The sequence below is a fragment of the Drosophila subobscura genome, chromosome A (genome assembly GCF_008121235.1).
Source record: "Drosophila subobscura isolate 14011-0131.10 chromosome A, UCBerk_Dsub_1.0, whole genome shotgun sequence".
Classification (NCBI taxonomy): Eukaryota; Metazoa; Arthropoda; class Insecta; order Diptera; family Drosophilidae; genus Drosophila; species Drosophila subobscura.
Window position 1 is genome coordinate 12,835,540 of NC_048530.1, and position 17,138 is coordinate 12,852,677.

General features: G+C 48.5%; 2 protein-coding genes across 2 annotated transcripts; one reads left to right on the forward strand and one right to left on the reverse strand.

Annotated features, from left to right (window-relative positions):
- Positions 1-930: 930 nt before the first annotated feature.
- On the forward strand, positions 931-15,392 carry LOC117902702 (mucin-2). The gene is made up of 8 exons (XM_034814252.1): positions 931-8,217; positions 8,300-9,052; positions 9,195-9,508; positions 9,757-10,640; positions 10,986-12,091; positions 12,432-13,146; positions 13,494-14,576; positions 14,678-15,392. Exons 1-8 carry the CDS (start codon positions 1,021-1,023, stop codon positions 15,352-15,354), a joined length of 12,729 nt encoding a protein of 4,242 aa, XP_034670143.1. The 5' UTR covers positions 931-1,020; the 3' UTR covers positions 15,355-15,392.
- A 62-nt stretch (positions 15,393-15,454) lies between these two features.
- On the reverse strand, positions 15,455-16,666 carry LOC117902707 (antigen 5 like allergen Cul n 1). Its single transcript, XM_034814266.1, has 2 exons — positions 16,038-16,666; positions 15,455-15,972 (listed from the first exon to the last, which is right to left on the reverse strand). The coding sequence occupies exons 1-2, from the start codon at positions 16,634-16,636 to the stop codon at positions 15,669-15,671; spliced, it is 903 nt and encodes a 300-aa protein (XP_034670157.1). The 5' UTR covers positions 16,637-16,666; the 3' UTR covers positions 15,455-15,668.
- Positions 16,667-17,138: the final 472 nt, after the last annotated feature.

Here is a 17,138-nt window from a genome sequence, read left to right on the forward strand (position 1 = left end):
TGTTCTCTGCTGAGAGAATGAGTGGAAAAGGGTGGATGGTCGTCGCCTTATAAGTAAATTCATCTTGGGCGATAGACCACACATCGTTATTACTTATTGTACATTAGAAGCCACCATCGAAAATCGAAACAAAATAGTATCAAGTATTTTGATAAAAAATAGGGAAAATTGTTGTAGGGAAAAATTACATGCATAAATAATTCACTCTCTTCGATCGGTTCGGAGAAGAGAACAGCCTTTGTTCACTCTGTCGAGCGTGCACTGTATAGACATACAGACACACACAACACACCAACATACATACATATAGAACGAGATGCCTATTATCTATTAGGATACCAATACATAAGAGTATTTTGTGAATAGCGAAATAACAAGAACATGAACAACTCAGCACAAATGAATATTAAAGCTATTATTATTATTATTATTATTATTATTATTACTCTCTTACCGACAAAAAATGTTGCCGTAAGCAAAATGCAAAATGCAAAATGCTAAATGCAAAATGCGACCACCACTACCACCACAAAAGAAGCGTAATAAAACAAATCGTTGAAATTGCAAAACGTTTTAAAAAAAAAGAAGACGACTTCTCATCAATGGGTGGGTGTGGGTTCAATGGGTCATGAATGGCTGGAACGTCGCTGTCTGCTTTGAACGTGAGCCCTTGGGGCCCTGACCGCTGGCTTATGCAAGCCAGTGGGGAATGAGAACGGGCAAGGGGAAGGGGAAGGGGCGGCTGACAGGCTTATGGAATCCGGAGCGTGCTCGGGCCTGGGCAAACGCATCCGAGCCAGGGGGATCGAGGTAACACTTTCGTGACGTCGTTGGAATGTAAGTTTTAGCACAGACCCAGGGGGCGGTAGATCCCCTTTAAATATGGAAACTGAGCGGTCGGGAAACTCAGTATCGAGGGTGTCGCTCGAGTGCACGGATCGCCACTTACACACACACACACACACAGGACATAGAGGATACAAAGCTGGCAAAAAGAAAAGGCAACAACACGTTGATAAGATGCAACTGTTCGTCATTTGCCTGCTGGCGGCCACTACAGCCGCCTTCACCCTCTTCGGCCCGCACATTCGCATCGTCCCAGGTGCGAAGCCCAACGAGATCGTGCTACACTTCCGCAACCCGTGCAACAACAAGACCAGCATCACGACCCTAAGGCCACCGCCGCCACCCTGCCAGCAACATCCCACGACGCCGGCATGCGAGCACAGGATCACCAGTCCAGCACCCACGAAGACTCCCTGTCCGCACGGCACGACAACACCACATCCATGTGGCACTCCCACCACCCCGCCCAATGACTGCGGACACCACACCACAACTCCACATGACTGCGGGCCGGGGCCCACAACAAGCAAGGCTACGACTCTAAGGCCAACATTCCAAACCACAATACGGACAACGCAGAAACCCACAACACCAACGTCGGCCAAACCCACAGACGCAACAACGAAGCCAACGACTCTGAAACCATCAGACACGACAACTTCTAAGCCCACAGATGCAACAACGAAGCCAACGACTCTGAAACCATCAGACACGACAACTTCTAAGCCCACAGATGCAACAACGAAGCCAACGACTCTGAAACCATCAGACACGACAACTTCTAAGCCCACAGATGCAACAACGAAGCCAACGACTCTGAAACCAACAGACACGACAACTTCTAAGCCCACAGATGCAACAACGAAGCCAACGACTCTGAAACCATCAGACACGACAACTTCTAAGCCCACAGATGCAACAACGAAGCCAACGACTCTGAAACCATCAGACACGACAACTTCTAAGCCCACAGATGCAACAACGAAGCCAACGACTCTGAAACCATCAGACACGACAACTTCTAAGCCCACAGATGCAACAACGAAGCCAACGACTCTGAAACCAACAGACACGACAACTTCTAAGACCACAGATGCAACAACGAAGCCAACGACTCTGAAACCAACAGACACGACAACTTCTAAGCCAACAGATGCAACAACGAAGCCAACGACTCTGAAACCATCAGACACGACAACTTCTAAGCCCACAGATGCAACAACGAAGCCAACGACTCTGAAACCAACAGACACGACAACTTCTAAGCCTACTGCTGCAACAACCAAGCCAACGACTCTGAAACCATCAGACACGACAACTTCTAAGCCCACAGATGCAACAACGAAGCCAACGACTCTGAAACCATCAGACACGACAACTTCTAAGCCCACAGATGCAACAACGAAGCCAACGACTCTGAAACCATCAGACACGACAACTTCTAAGCCCACAGATGCAACAACGAAGCCAACGACTCTGAAACCATCAGACACGACAACTTCTAAGCCCACAGATGCAACAACGAAGCCAACGACTCTGAAACCAACAGACACGACAACTTCTAAGCCAACAGATGCAACAACGAAGCCAACGACTCTGAAACCATCAGACACGACAACTTCTAAGCCCACAGATGCAACAACGAAGCCAACGACTCTGAAACCATCAGACACGACAACTTCTAAGCCTACTGCTGCAACAACCAAGCCAACGACTCTGAAACCATCAGACACGACAACTTCTAAGCCCACAGATGCAACAACGAAGCCAACGACTCTGAAACCATCAGACACGACAACTTCTAAGCCCACAGATGCAACAACGAAGCCAACGACTCTGAAACCATCAGACACGACAACTTCTAAGCCCACAGATGCAACAACGAAGCCAACGACTCTGAAACCAACAGACACGACAACTTCTAAGCCCACAGATGCAACAACGAAGCCAACGACTCTGAAACCAACAGACACGACAACTTCTAAGCCCACAGATGCAACAACGAAGCCAACGACTCTGAAACCATCAGACACGACAACTTCTAAGCCCACAGATGCAACAACGAAGCCAACGACTCTGAAACCATCAGACACGACAACTTCTAAGCCCACAGATGCAACAACGAAGCCAACGACTCTGAAACCAACAGACACGACAACTTCTAAGCCAACAGATGCAACAACGAAGCCAACGACTCTGAAACCATCAGACACGACAACTTCTAAGCCCACAGATGCAACAACGAAGCCAACGACTCTGAAACCATCAGACACGACAACTTCTAAGCCTACTGCTGCAACAACCAAGCCAACGACTCTGAAACCATCAGACACGACAACTTCTAAGCCCACAGATGCAACAACGAAGCCAACGACTCTGAAACCATCAGACACGACAACTTCTAAGCCCACAGATGCAACAACGAAGCCAACGACTCTGAAACCATCAGACACGACAACTTCTAAGCCCACAGATGCAACAACTAAGCCAACGACTCTGAAACCAACAGACACGACAACTTCTAAGCCCACAGATGCAACAACGAAGCCAACGACTCTGAAACCAACAGACACGACAACTTCTAAGCCCACAGATGCAACAACGAAGCCAACGACTCTGAAACCAACAGACACGACAACTTCTAAGCCCACAGATGCAACAACGAAGCCAACGACTCTGAAACCATCAGACACGACAACTTCTAAGCCCACAGATGCAACAACGAAGCCAACGACTCTGAAACCATCAGACACGACAACTTCTAAGCCCACAGATGCAACAACGAAGCCAACGACTCTGAAACCAACAGACACGACAACTTCTAAGCCAACAGATGCAACAACGAAGCCAACGACTCTGAAACCATCAGACACGACAACTTCTAAGCCCACAGATGCAACAACGAAGCCAACGACTCTGAAACCATCAGACACGACAACTTCTAAGCCTACTGCTGCAACAACCAAGCCAACGACTCTGAAACCATCAGACACGACAACTTCTAAGCCCACAGATGCAACAACGAAGCCAACGACTCTGAAACCATCAGACACGACAACTTCTAAGCCCACAGATGCAACAACGAAGCCAACGACTCTGAAACCATCAGACACGACAACTTCTAAGCCCACAGATGCAACAACTAAGCCAACGACTCTGAAACCAACAGACACGACAACTTCTAAGCCAACAGATGCAACAACGAAGCCAACGACTCTGAAACCATCAGACACGACAACTTCTAAGCCCACAGATGCAACAACGAAGCCAACGACTCTGAAACCATCAGACACGACAACTTCTAAGCCCACAGATGCAACAACTAAGCCAACGACCCTCAAACCATCAGACACGACAACTTCTAAGCCCACAGATGCAACAACGAAGCCAACGACTCTGAAACCAACAGACACGACAACTTCTAAGCCCACAGATGCAACAACGAAGCCAACGACTCTGAAACCAACAGACACGACAACTTCTAAGCCCACAGATGCAACAACGAAGCCAACGACTCTGAAACCAACAGACACGACAACTTCTAAGCCCACAGATGCAACAACGAAGCCAACGACTCTGAAACCATCAGACACGACAACTTCTAAGCCCACAGATGCAACAACTAAGCCAACGACTCTGAAACCATCAGACACGACAACTTCTAAGCCCACAGATGCAACAACGAAGCCAACGACTCTGAAACCAACAGACACGACAACTTCTAAGCCCACAGATGCAACAACGAAGCCAACGACTCTGAAACCAACAGACACGACAACTTCTAAGCCCACAGATGCAACAACGAAGCCAACGACTCTGAAACCATCAGACACGACAACTTCTAAGCCCACAGATGCAACAACGAAGCCAACGACTCTGAAACCATCAGACACGACAACTGCTAAGCCTACTGCTGCAACAACCAAGCCAACGACTTTGAAACCATCAGACACGACAACTTCTAAGCCCACAGATGCAACAACGAAGCCAACGACTCTGAAACCATCAGACACGACAACTTCTAAGCCCACAGATGCAACAACAGAGAAGCCAACGACTCTGAAACCATCAGACACGACAACTTCTAAGCCCACAGATGCAACAACGAAGCCAACGACTCTGAAACCAACAGACACGACAACTTCTAAGCCCACAGATGCAACAACCAAGCCAACGACTCTGAAACCATCAGACACGACAACTTCTAAGCCCACAAATGCAACAACGAAGCCAACGACTCTGAAACCAACAGACACGACAACTTCTAAGCCCACAGATGCAACAACCAAGCCAACGACTCTGAAACCATCAGACACGACAACTTCTAAGCCCACAGATGCAACAACGAAGCCAACGACTCTGAAACCATCAGACACGACAACTTCTAAGCCCACAGATGCAACAACGAAGCCAACGACTCTGAAACCATCAGACACGACAACTGCTAAGCCTACTGCTGCAACAACCAAGCCAACGACTTTGAAACCATCAGACACGACAACTTCTAAGCCCACAGATGCAACAACGAAGCCAACGACTCTGAAACCATCAGACACGACAACTTCTAAGCCCACAGATGCAACAACAACGAAGCCAACGACTCTGAAACCATCAGACACGACAACTTCTAAGCCCACAGATGCAACAACTAAGCCAACGACTCTGAAACCAACAGACACGACAACTTCTAAGCCAACAGATGCAACAACGAAGCCAACGACTCTGAAACCATCAGACACGACAACTTCTAAGCCCACAGATGCAACAACGAAGCCAACGACTCTGAAACCATCAGACACGACAACTTCTAAGCCTACTGCTGCAACAACCAAACCAACGACTCTGAAACCATCAGACACGACAACTTCTAAGCCCACAGATGCAACAACGAAGCCAACGACTCTGAAACCATCAGACACGACAACTTCTAAGCCCACAGATGCAACAACTAAGCCAACGACTCTGAAACCAACAGACACGACAACTTCTAAGCCAACAGATGCAACAACGAAGCCAACGACTCTGAAACCATCAGACACGACAACTTCTAAGCCCACAGATGCAACAACGAAGCCAACGACTCTGAAACCATCAGACACGACAACTTCTAAGCCTACTGCTGCAACAACCAAGCCAACGACTCTGAAACCATCAGACACGACAACTTCTAAGCCCACAGATGCAACAACGAAGCCAACGACTCTGAAACCATCAGACACGACAACTTCTAAGCCCACAGATGCAACAACGAAGCCAACGACTCTGAAACCATCAGACACGACAACTTCTAAGCCTACTGCTGCAACAACCAAGCCAACGACTCTGAAACCATCAGACACGACAACTTCTAAGCCTACAACTACCAAGCCAACGACTCTGAAACCATCAGATACGACTACTTCTAAGCCCACAGATGCAACAACGAAGCCAACGACTCTGAAACCATCAGACACGACAACTTCTAAGCCCACAGATGCAACAACGAAGCCAACGACTCTGAAACCAACAGACACGACAACTTCTAAGCCCACAGATGCAACAACGAAGCCAACGACTCTGAAACCATCAGACACGACAACTTCTAAGCCCACAGATGCAACAACGAAGCCAACGACTCTGAAACCAACAGACACGACAACTTCTAAACCCACAGCTGCAACGACGAAGCCAACGACTCTGAAACCATCAGACACGACAACTTCTAAGCCCACAGATGCAACAACGAAGCCAACGACTCTGAAACCATCAGACACGACAACTTCTAAGCCCACAGATGCAACAACGAAGCCAACGACTCTGAAACCATCAGACACGACAACTTCTAAGCCCACAGATGCAACAACGAAGCCAACGACTCTGAAACCATCAGACACGACAACTTCTAAGCCCACAGATGCAACAACGAAGCCAACGACTCTGAAACCATCAGACACGACAACTTCTAAGCCCACAGATGCAACAACTAAGCCAACGACTCTGAAACCAACAGACACGACAACTTCTAAGCCAACAGATGCAACAACGAAGCCAACGACTCTGAAACCATCAGACACGACAACTTCTAAGCCCACAGATGCAACAACGAAACCAACGACTCTGAAACCATCAGACACGACAACTTCTAAGCCCACAGATGCAACAACGAAGCCAACGACTCTGAAACCATCAGACACGACAACTTCTAAGCCCACAGATGCAACAACGAAGCCAACGACTCTGAAACCATCAGACACGACAACTTCTAAGCCCACAGATGCAACAACGAAGCCAACGACTCTGAAACCATCAGACACGACAACTTCTAAGCCCACAGATGCAACAACTAAGCCAACGACTCTGAAACCAACAGACACGACAACTTCTAAGCCAACAGATGCAACAACGAAGCCAACGACTCTGAAACCATCAGACACGACAACTTCTAAGCCCACAGATGCAACAACGAAGCCAACGACTCTGAAACCAACAGACACGACAACTTCTAAGCCTACTGCTGCAACAACCAAGCCAACGACTCTGAAACCATCAGACACGACAACTTCTAAGCCTACAACTACCAAGCCAACGACTCTGAAACCATCAGACACGACAACTTCTAAGCCCACAGATGCAACAACGAAGCCAACGACTCTGAAACCATCAGACACGACAACTTCTAAGCCCACAGATGCAACAACGAAGCCAACGACTCTGAAACCATCAGACACGACAACTTCTAAGCCCACAGATGCAACAACGAAGCCAACGACTCTGAAACCATCAGACACGACAACTTCTAAGCCTACAACTACCAAGCCAACGACTCTGAAACCATCAGACACGACAACTTCTAAGCCCACAGATGCAACAACGAAGCCAACGACTCTGAAACCATCAGACACGACAACTTCTAAGCCCACAGATGCAACAACGAAGCCAACGACTCTGAAACCATCAGACACGACAACTTCTAAGCCCACAGATGCAACAACGAAGCCAACGACTCTGAAACCATCAGACACGACAACTTCTAAGCCTACAACTACCAAGCCAACGACTCTGAAACCATCAGACACGACAACTTCTAAGCCCACAGATGCAACAACGAAGCCAACGACTCTGAAACCATCAGACACGACTACTTCTAAGCCCACAGATGCAACAACGAAGCCAACGACTCTGAAACCATCAGACACGACAACTTCTAAGCCCACAGATGCAACAACAACGAAGCCAACGACTCTGAAACCATCAGACACGACAACTTCTAAGCCCACAGATGCAACAACGAAGCCAACGACTCTGAAACCATCAGACACGACAACTTCTAAGCCCACAGATGCAACAACGAAGCCAACGACTCTGAAACCATCAGACACGACAACTGCTAAAGCCTACTGCTGCAACAACCAAGCCAACGACTTTGAAACCATCAGACACGACAACTTCTAAGCCCACTGATGCAACAACGAAGCCAACGACTCTGAAACCATCAGACACGACAACTTCTAAGCCCACAGATGCAACAACGAAGCCAACGACTCTGAAACCAACAGACACGACAACTTCTAAGCCTACTGCTGCAACAACCAAGCCAACGACTCTGAAACCATCAGACACGACAACTTCTAAGCCTACGACTACCAAGCCAACGACTCTGAAACCATCAGATACGACTACTTCTAAGCCCACAGATGCAACAACGAAGCCAACGACTCTGAAACCATCAGACACGACAACTTCTAAGCCCACAGATGCAACAACGAAGCCAACGACTCTGAAACCATCAGACACGACAACTTCTAAGCCCACAGATGCAACAACGAAGCCAACGACTCTGAAACCATCAGACACGACAACTGCTAAGCCTACTGCTGCAACAACCAAGCCAACGACTTTGAAACCATCAGACACGACAACTTCTAAGCCCACAGATGCAACAACGAAGCCAACGACTCTGAAACCATCAGACACGACTACTTCTAAGCCCACAGATGCAACAACGAAGCCAACGACTCTGAAACCATCAGACACGACAACTTCTACGCCCACAGATGCAACAACGAAGCCAACGACTCTGAAACCATCAGACACGACAACTTCTAAGCCTACTGCTGCAACAACCAAGCCAACGACTCTGAAACCATCAGACACGACAACTTCTAAGCCCACAGATGCAACAACGAAGCCAACGACTCTGAAACCATCAGACACGACAACTGCTAAAGCCTACTGCTGCAACAACCAAGCCAACGACTTTGAAACCATCAGACACGACAACTTCTAAGCCCACAGATGCAACAACGAAGCCAACGACTCTGAAACCATCAGACACGACAACTTCTAAGCCCACAGATGCAACAACGAAGCCAACGACTCTGAAACCATCAGACACGACAACTTCTAAGCCTACTGCTGCAACAACCAAGCCAACGACTCTGAAACCATCAGACACGACAACTTCTAAGCCTACAACTACCAAGCCAACGACTCTGAAACCATCAGATACGACTACTTCTAAGCCCACAGATGCAACAACGAAGCCAACGACTCTGAAACCATCAGACACGACAACTTCTAAGCCCACAGATGCAACAACTAAGCCAACGACTCTGAAACCATCAGACACGACAACTTCTAAGCCCACAGATGCAACAACAACGAAGCCAACGACTCTGAAACCATCAGACACGACAACTTCTAAGCCTACAATGCAACAACAAAGCCAACGACTCTGAAACCATCAGACACGACAACTGCTAAGCCCACAGATGCAACAACGAAGGCAACGACTCTGAAACCATCAGACACGACAACTTCTAAGCCTACAACAACCAAGCCAACGACTCTGAAACCATCAGACACGACAACTGCTAAGCCCACAGATGCAACAACGAAGCCAACGACTCTGAAACCCTCAGACACGACAACTTCTGAGCCTACAACAACCAAGCCAACGACTCTGAAACCATCAGACACGACAACTTCTAAGCCCACAGATGCAACAACGAAGGCAACGACTCTGAAACCATCAGACACGACAACTTCTAAGCCTACTGCTGCAACAACCAAGCCAACGACTCTAAAACCATCAGACACGACAACTTCTAAGCCTACTGCTGCAACAACCAAGCCAACGACTCTGAAACCATCAGACACTACAACTGCTAAGCCCACAGATGCAACAACGAAGCCAACGACTCTGAAACCCTCAGACACGACAACTTCTAAGCCTACAACAACCAAGCCAACGACTCTGAAACCATCAGACACGACAACTTCTAAGCCCACAGATGCAACAACGAAGCCAACGACTCTGAAACCATCAGACACGACAACTTCTAAGCCTACAACTACCAAGCCAACGACTCTGAAACCATCAGATACGACTACTTCTAAGCCCACAGATGCAACAACGAAGCCAACGACTCTGAAACCATCAGACACGACAACTTCTAAGCCCACAGATGCAACAACGAAGCCAACGACTCTGAAACCATCAGACACGACAACTTCTAAGCCCACAGATGCAACAACGAAGCCAACGACTCTGAAACCATCAGACACGACAACTTCTAAGCCTACAACTACCAAGCCAACGACTCTGAAACCATCAGATACGACAACTTCTAAGCCTACTGCTGCAACAACCAAGCCCACGACTTTGAAACCAACAGACACGACAACTTCTAAGCCCACAGATGCAACAACGAAGCCAACGACTCTGAAACCATCAGACACGACAACTTCTAAGCCCACAGATGCAACAACGAAGCCAACGACTCTGAAACCAACAGACACGACAACTTCTAAGCCTACTGCTGCAACAACCCAAGCCAACGACTCTGAAACCATCAGACACGACAACTTCTAAGCCCAAGCCTGCAACAACCAAGCCAACGACTCTGAAACCATCAGACACGACAACTTCTAAGCCCACAGATGCAACAACGAAGCCAACGACTCTGAAACCATCAGACACGACAACTTCTAAGCCCACAGATGCAACAACGAAGCCAACGACTCTGAAACCATCAGACACGACAACTTCTAAGCCCACAGATGCAACAACGAAGCCAACGACTCTGAAACCATCAGACACGACAACTTCTAAGCCTACAACTACAACAGCCAACCAACGACTCTGAAACCATCAGACACGACAACTTCTAAGCCCACAGATGCAACAACGAAGCCAACGACTCTGAAACCATCAGACACGACTACTTCTAAGCCCACAGATGCAACAACGAAGCCAACGACTCTGAAACCATCAGACACGACAACTTCTAAGCCCACAGATGCAACAACGAAGCCAACGACTCTGAAACCATCAGACACGACAACTTCTAAGCCCACAGATGCAACAACGAAGCCAACGACTCTGAAACCATCAGACACGACAACTTCTAAGCCCACAGATGCAACAACGAAGCCAACGACTCTGAAACCATCAGACACGACAACTGCTAAGCCCACTGCTGCAACAACCAAGCCAACGACTTTGAAACCATCAGACACGACAACTTCTAAGCCCACTGATGCAACAACGAAGCCAACGACTCTGAAACCATCAGACACGACAACTTCTAAGCCCACAGATGCAACAACGAAGCCAACGACTCTGAAACCAACAGACACGACAACTTCTAAGCCTACTGCTGCAACAACCAAGCCAACGACTCTGAAACCATCAGACACGACAACTTCTAAGCCTACGACTACCAAACCAACGACTCTGAAACCATCAGATACGACTACTTCTAAGCCCACAGATGCAACAACGAAGCCAACGACTTTGAAACCATCAGACACGACAACTTCTAAGCCCACAGATGCAACAACGAAGCCAACGACTCTGAAACCATCAGACACGACAACTTCTAAGCCCACAGATGCAACAACGAAGCCAACGACTCTGAAACCATCAGACACGACAACTGCTAAGCCTACTGCTGCAACAACAACCAAGCCAACGACTTTGAAACCATCAGACACGACAACTTCTAAGCCCACAGATGCAACAACGAAGCCAACGACTCTGAAACCATCAGACACGACTACTTCTAAGCCCACAGATGCAACAACGAAGCCAACGACTCTGAAACCATCAGACACGACAACTTCTACGCCCACAGATGCAACAACGAAGCCAACGACTCTGAAACCATCAGACACGACAACTTCTAAGCCTACAACTACCAAGCCAACGACTCTGAAACCATCAGACACGACAACTTCTAAGCCCACAGATGCAACAACGAAAGCCAACGACTCTGAAACCATCAGACACGACAACTTCTAAGCCCACAGATGCAACAACGAAGCCAACGACTCTGAAACCATCAGACACGACAACTTCTAAGCCCACAGATGCAACAACGAAGCCAACGACTCTGAAACCATCAGACACGACAACTTCTAAGCCTACAACTACAACAACCAAGCCAACGACTCTGAAACCATCAGACACGACAACTTCTAAGCCCACAGATGCAACAACGAAGCCAACGACTCTGAAACCATCAGACACGACTACTTCTAAGCCCACAGATGCAACAACGAAGCCAACGACTCTGAAACCATCAGACACGACAACTTCTAAGCCCACAGATGCAACAACGAAGCCAACGACTCTGAAACCATCAGACACGACAACTTCTAAGCCCACAGATGCAACAACGAAGCCAACGACTCTGAAACCATCAGACACGACAACTTCTAAGCCCACAGATGCAACAACGAAGCCAACGACTCTGAAACCATCAGACACGACAACTGCTAAGCCTACTGCTGCAACAACCAAGCCAACGACTTTGAAACCATCAGACACGACAACTTCTAAGCCCACTGATGCAACAACGAAGCCAACGACTCTGAAACCATCAGACACGACAACTTCTAAGCCCACAGATGCAACAACGAAGCCAACGACTCTGAAACCAACAGACACGACAACTTCTAAGCCTACTGCTGCAACAACCAAGCCAACGACTCTGAAACCATCAGACACGACAACTTCTAAGCCTACGACTACCAAGCCAACGACTCTGAAACCATCAGATACGACTACTTCTAAGCCCACAGATGCAACAACGAAGCCAACGACTTTGAAACCATCAGACACGACAACTTCTAAGCCCACAGATGCAACAACGAAGCCAACGACTCTGAAACCATCAGACACGACAACTTCTAAGCCCACAGATGCAACAACGAAGCCAACGACTCTGAAACCATCAGACACGACAACTGCTAAGCCTACTGCTGCAACAACCAAGCCAACGACTTTGAAACCATCAGACACGACAACTTCTAAGCCCACAGATGCAACAACGAAGCCAACGACTCTGAAACCATCAGACACGACTAACTTCTAAGCCCACAGATGCAACAACGAAGCCAACGACTCTGAAACCATCAGACACGACAACTTCTACGCCCACAGATGCAACAACGAAGCCAACGACTCTGAAACCATCAGACACGACAACTTCTAAGCCTACTGCTGCAACAACAAAGCCAACGACTCTGAAACCATCAGACACGACAACTTCTAAGCCCACAGATGCAACAACGAAGCCAACGACTCTGAAACCATCAGACACGACAACTGCTAAGCCTACTGCTGCAACAACCAAAGCCAACGACTTTGAAACCATCAGACACGACAACTTCTAAGCCCACAGATGCAACAACGAAGCCAACGACTCTGAAACCATCAGACACGACAACTTCTAAGCCCACAGATGCAACAACGAAGCCAACGACTCTGAAACCATCAGACACGACAACTTCTAAGCCTACTGCTGCAACAACCAAGCCAACGACTCTGAAACCATCAGACACGACAACTTCTAAGCCTACAACTACCAAGCCAACGACTCTGAAACCATCAGATACGACAACTTCTAAGCCCACAGATGCAACAACGAAGCCAACGACTCTGAAACCATCAGACACGACAACTTCTAAGCCCACAGATGCAACAACTAAGCCAACGACTCTGAAACCATCAGACACGACAACTTCTAAGCCCACAGATGCAACAACGAAGCCAACGACTCTGAAACCATCAGACACGACAACTTCTAAGCCTACAACAACCAAGCCAACGACTCTGAAACCATCAGACACGACAACTGCTAAGCCCACAGATGCAACAACGAAGGCAACGACTCTGAAACCATCAGACACGACAACTTCTAAGCCTACAACAACCAAGCCAACGACTCTGAAACCATCAGACACGACAACTGCTAAGCCCACAGATGATGCAACAACGAAGCCAACGACTCTGAAACCATCAGACACGACAACTTCTAAGCCCACAGATGCAACAACGAAGCCAACGACTCTGAAACCATCAGACACGACAACTGCTAAGCCTACTGCTGCAACAACCAAGCCAACGACTTTGAAACCATCAGACACGACAACTTCTAAGCCCACAGATGCAACAACGAAGCCAACGACTCTAAAACCATCAGACACGACAACTTCTAAGCCTACTGCTGCAACAACCAAGCCAACGACTCTGAAACCATCAGACACTACAACTGCTAAGCCCACAGATGCAACAACGAAGCCAACGACTCTGAAACCCTCAGACACGACAACTTCTAAGCCTACAACAACCAAGCCAACGACTCTGAAACCATCAGACACGACAACTTCTAAGCCCACAGATGCAACAACGAAGCCAACGACTCTGAAACCATCAGACACGACAACTTCTAAGCCTACAACTACAACAAGCCAACGACTCTGAAACCATCAGATACGACTACTTCTAAGCCCACAGATGCAACAACGAAGCCAACGACTCTGAAACCATCAGACACGACAACTTCTAAGCCCACAGATGCAACAACGAAGCCAACGACTCTGAAACCATCAGACACGACAACTTCTAAGCCCACAGATGCAACAACGAAGCCAACGACTCTGAAACCATCAGACACGACAACTTCTAAGCCTACAACTACCAAGCCAACGACTCTGAAACCATCAGACACGACAACTTCTAAGCCTACTGCTGCAACAACCAAGCCAACGACTTTGAAACCATCAGACATGACAACTTCTAAGCCCACAGATGCAACAACGAAGCCAACGACTTTGAAACCATCAGACACGACAACTGCTAAGCCTACTGCTGCAACAACCAAGCCAACGTCTTTGAAACCATCAGACACGACAACTTCTAAGCCTACAGATGCAACAACGAAGCCAACGACTCTGAAACCATCAGACACGACAACTTCTAAGCCTACTGCTGCAACAACCAAGCCAACGACTTTGAAACCATCAGACACGACAACTTCTAAGCCTACAACTACCAAGCCAACGACTTTGAAACCATCAGATACGACAACTTCTAAGCCCACAGCTGCAACAACGAAGCCAACAACGGATGTGACGACAGATCGAACAACCAGGAAGACGACGGAGAGACCATCCACAACCACCACTGGGCAAACCACAGCATCGCTTCCACCGTTCAACGTCTTCGATGTTGACCGATAAGTGGCGCCGACGACGACGACAGCGGCGTTTGCCTAGGCAGACCGATGGCTGGGATAGTAATTAAGTAACTAAGGGAATAAATAGATAGATTATCCAAGGCTCTAATCAATGTACATATATTTGTGTTTTAATAAACGATCAACAGGTGTGGACAATTATTCTAAAAATACCAATTGGCAGTTGATCTTCTTCGCTGGATGGGTGGTGGTGTTTGAGGGTGCTGGACTTAAGTGCTAATAAAAAAAAAATAATAAAGGAGAATGCTATACAGGGTGGGGAGGGCTAAGAAAAATCACTATCCATTCCTAGATGGCTTAGAGGGGTATGTTGTTGTCGAGCGTGTTGCCATCCTCGGCGCTCTCATCGCTGTCATAGTCGTAGGCGGCATCCCGCCAGTCGCAAAGGGCCGGAAACTTGTCGCTTACTTGGTGCTGGACGCACTTGGTGGCCGCCGGGCCCGACTGATAGATGGGCTCATTGTAGATGTTGTTGTAGTCATAGTTGCAGGTGAGCATGAACTGGTATCTGCTGGCCTGGGGCTCGAGAAACCGCACAGCGGCACAGCCCACGCGATGCACGCGATCCGAGACGAGCAGCGTAAAGTGTCCGATTTTCTTGCTGTATGTGTGGATAGACGTGACTTATTTGCGACTTAGTGACCCACTTAGAGACCAGCCACTTACCCCTGGGGATGCGGACGATAGCTGTCGATGAAGGTCTGATTCGCATCCAGATACTCCCTGAACCAGTTGAGCACAAAGGACTTCATGCGCCTCGAGTGTGACTTGAACTCGCGTCCAATCCAAAAGTATCCGATGTTCTGCCCACTGAACTTGAAACGCGGCGTGTTGCGGCACTTGTCGTGGGCGAATTGGCAGCGCTTTGCATGCAGTCCGGCCATCTGTTCCAGCTCTGCGTCCCAACGCAGCAGCGGCATATGTGTGGCACTGTTGTAGCCTGACAGCTCTCCGCTGGCTATCTTCGAGCGGGCCAAGTTATGCATGTCCAGCAGCAGCTGGCGTCTCCGGTCATTCATGGCCAGCAGCTTTGGCTCGGCTCCGCAACCCACACCAAAGCTGCCATTATTCCCACACGCCGTATGTGGCACTTGCACCACATGACTGCCGTTGTATAGCTGGCAAAGCGTTGGGGCACAGTATCCTCCGCCTGTGCTTGTGGCTGCCTCTAATCCACTGAGACACGATGCCACGATAATCAGGAGCACTGCAGGTGCGCCCCACAGGGCGGCGGCAGCACTGCACTTGCTCGACAATCTCGGCATCTCGACGGTCAACAATCAACTGAGCTAAGGTCGAGCGGGAGTTTTGGTTTATGAATGAATTGATGGAGAAGCCCCAAGCCGAAGCTTAAGCGGTGCGGTAGCGTCGCTGCCTTTTCCCATCGCTTAGGGTTGGGTCAGAGCCCCATAACTGGTTCTGTCCCCCCAATGGGTTGCTTTACTCATCCCTGGTTTCCCCTACAAGACACCGATCGAGCTTCCGGGCATTGCAGCCAGTGCACCACAAACACTGGAGCACCACCGGGCAACCGGTTTGGCTGTGGCTACTCGGCGGCGGAGGCTTTGGCGGCTCATCGCTCATCGCGTATCTCATGGGTATCTGCCCCTCCTCCGTGTAAGTGGTATAATCAGTGGCTCAAAGCCCAGTGCCCAGTGCCCAGTGCTCAGTGACCAATGGCCAATGCCCAGTGTGGGAAAAATTAACGCTTCAAGGCAATTGCCAATTGCCGGTAAGTGGCCAAGTCGGGGAATTATTTGCGTTCCA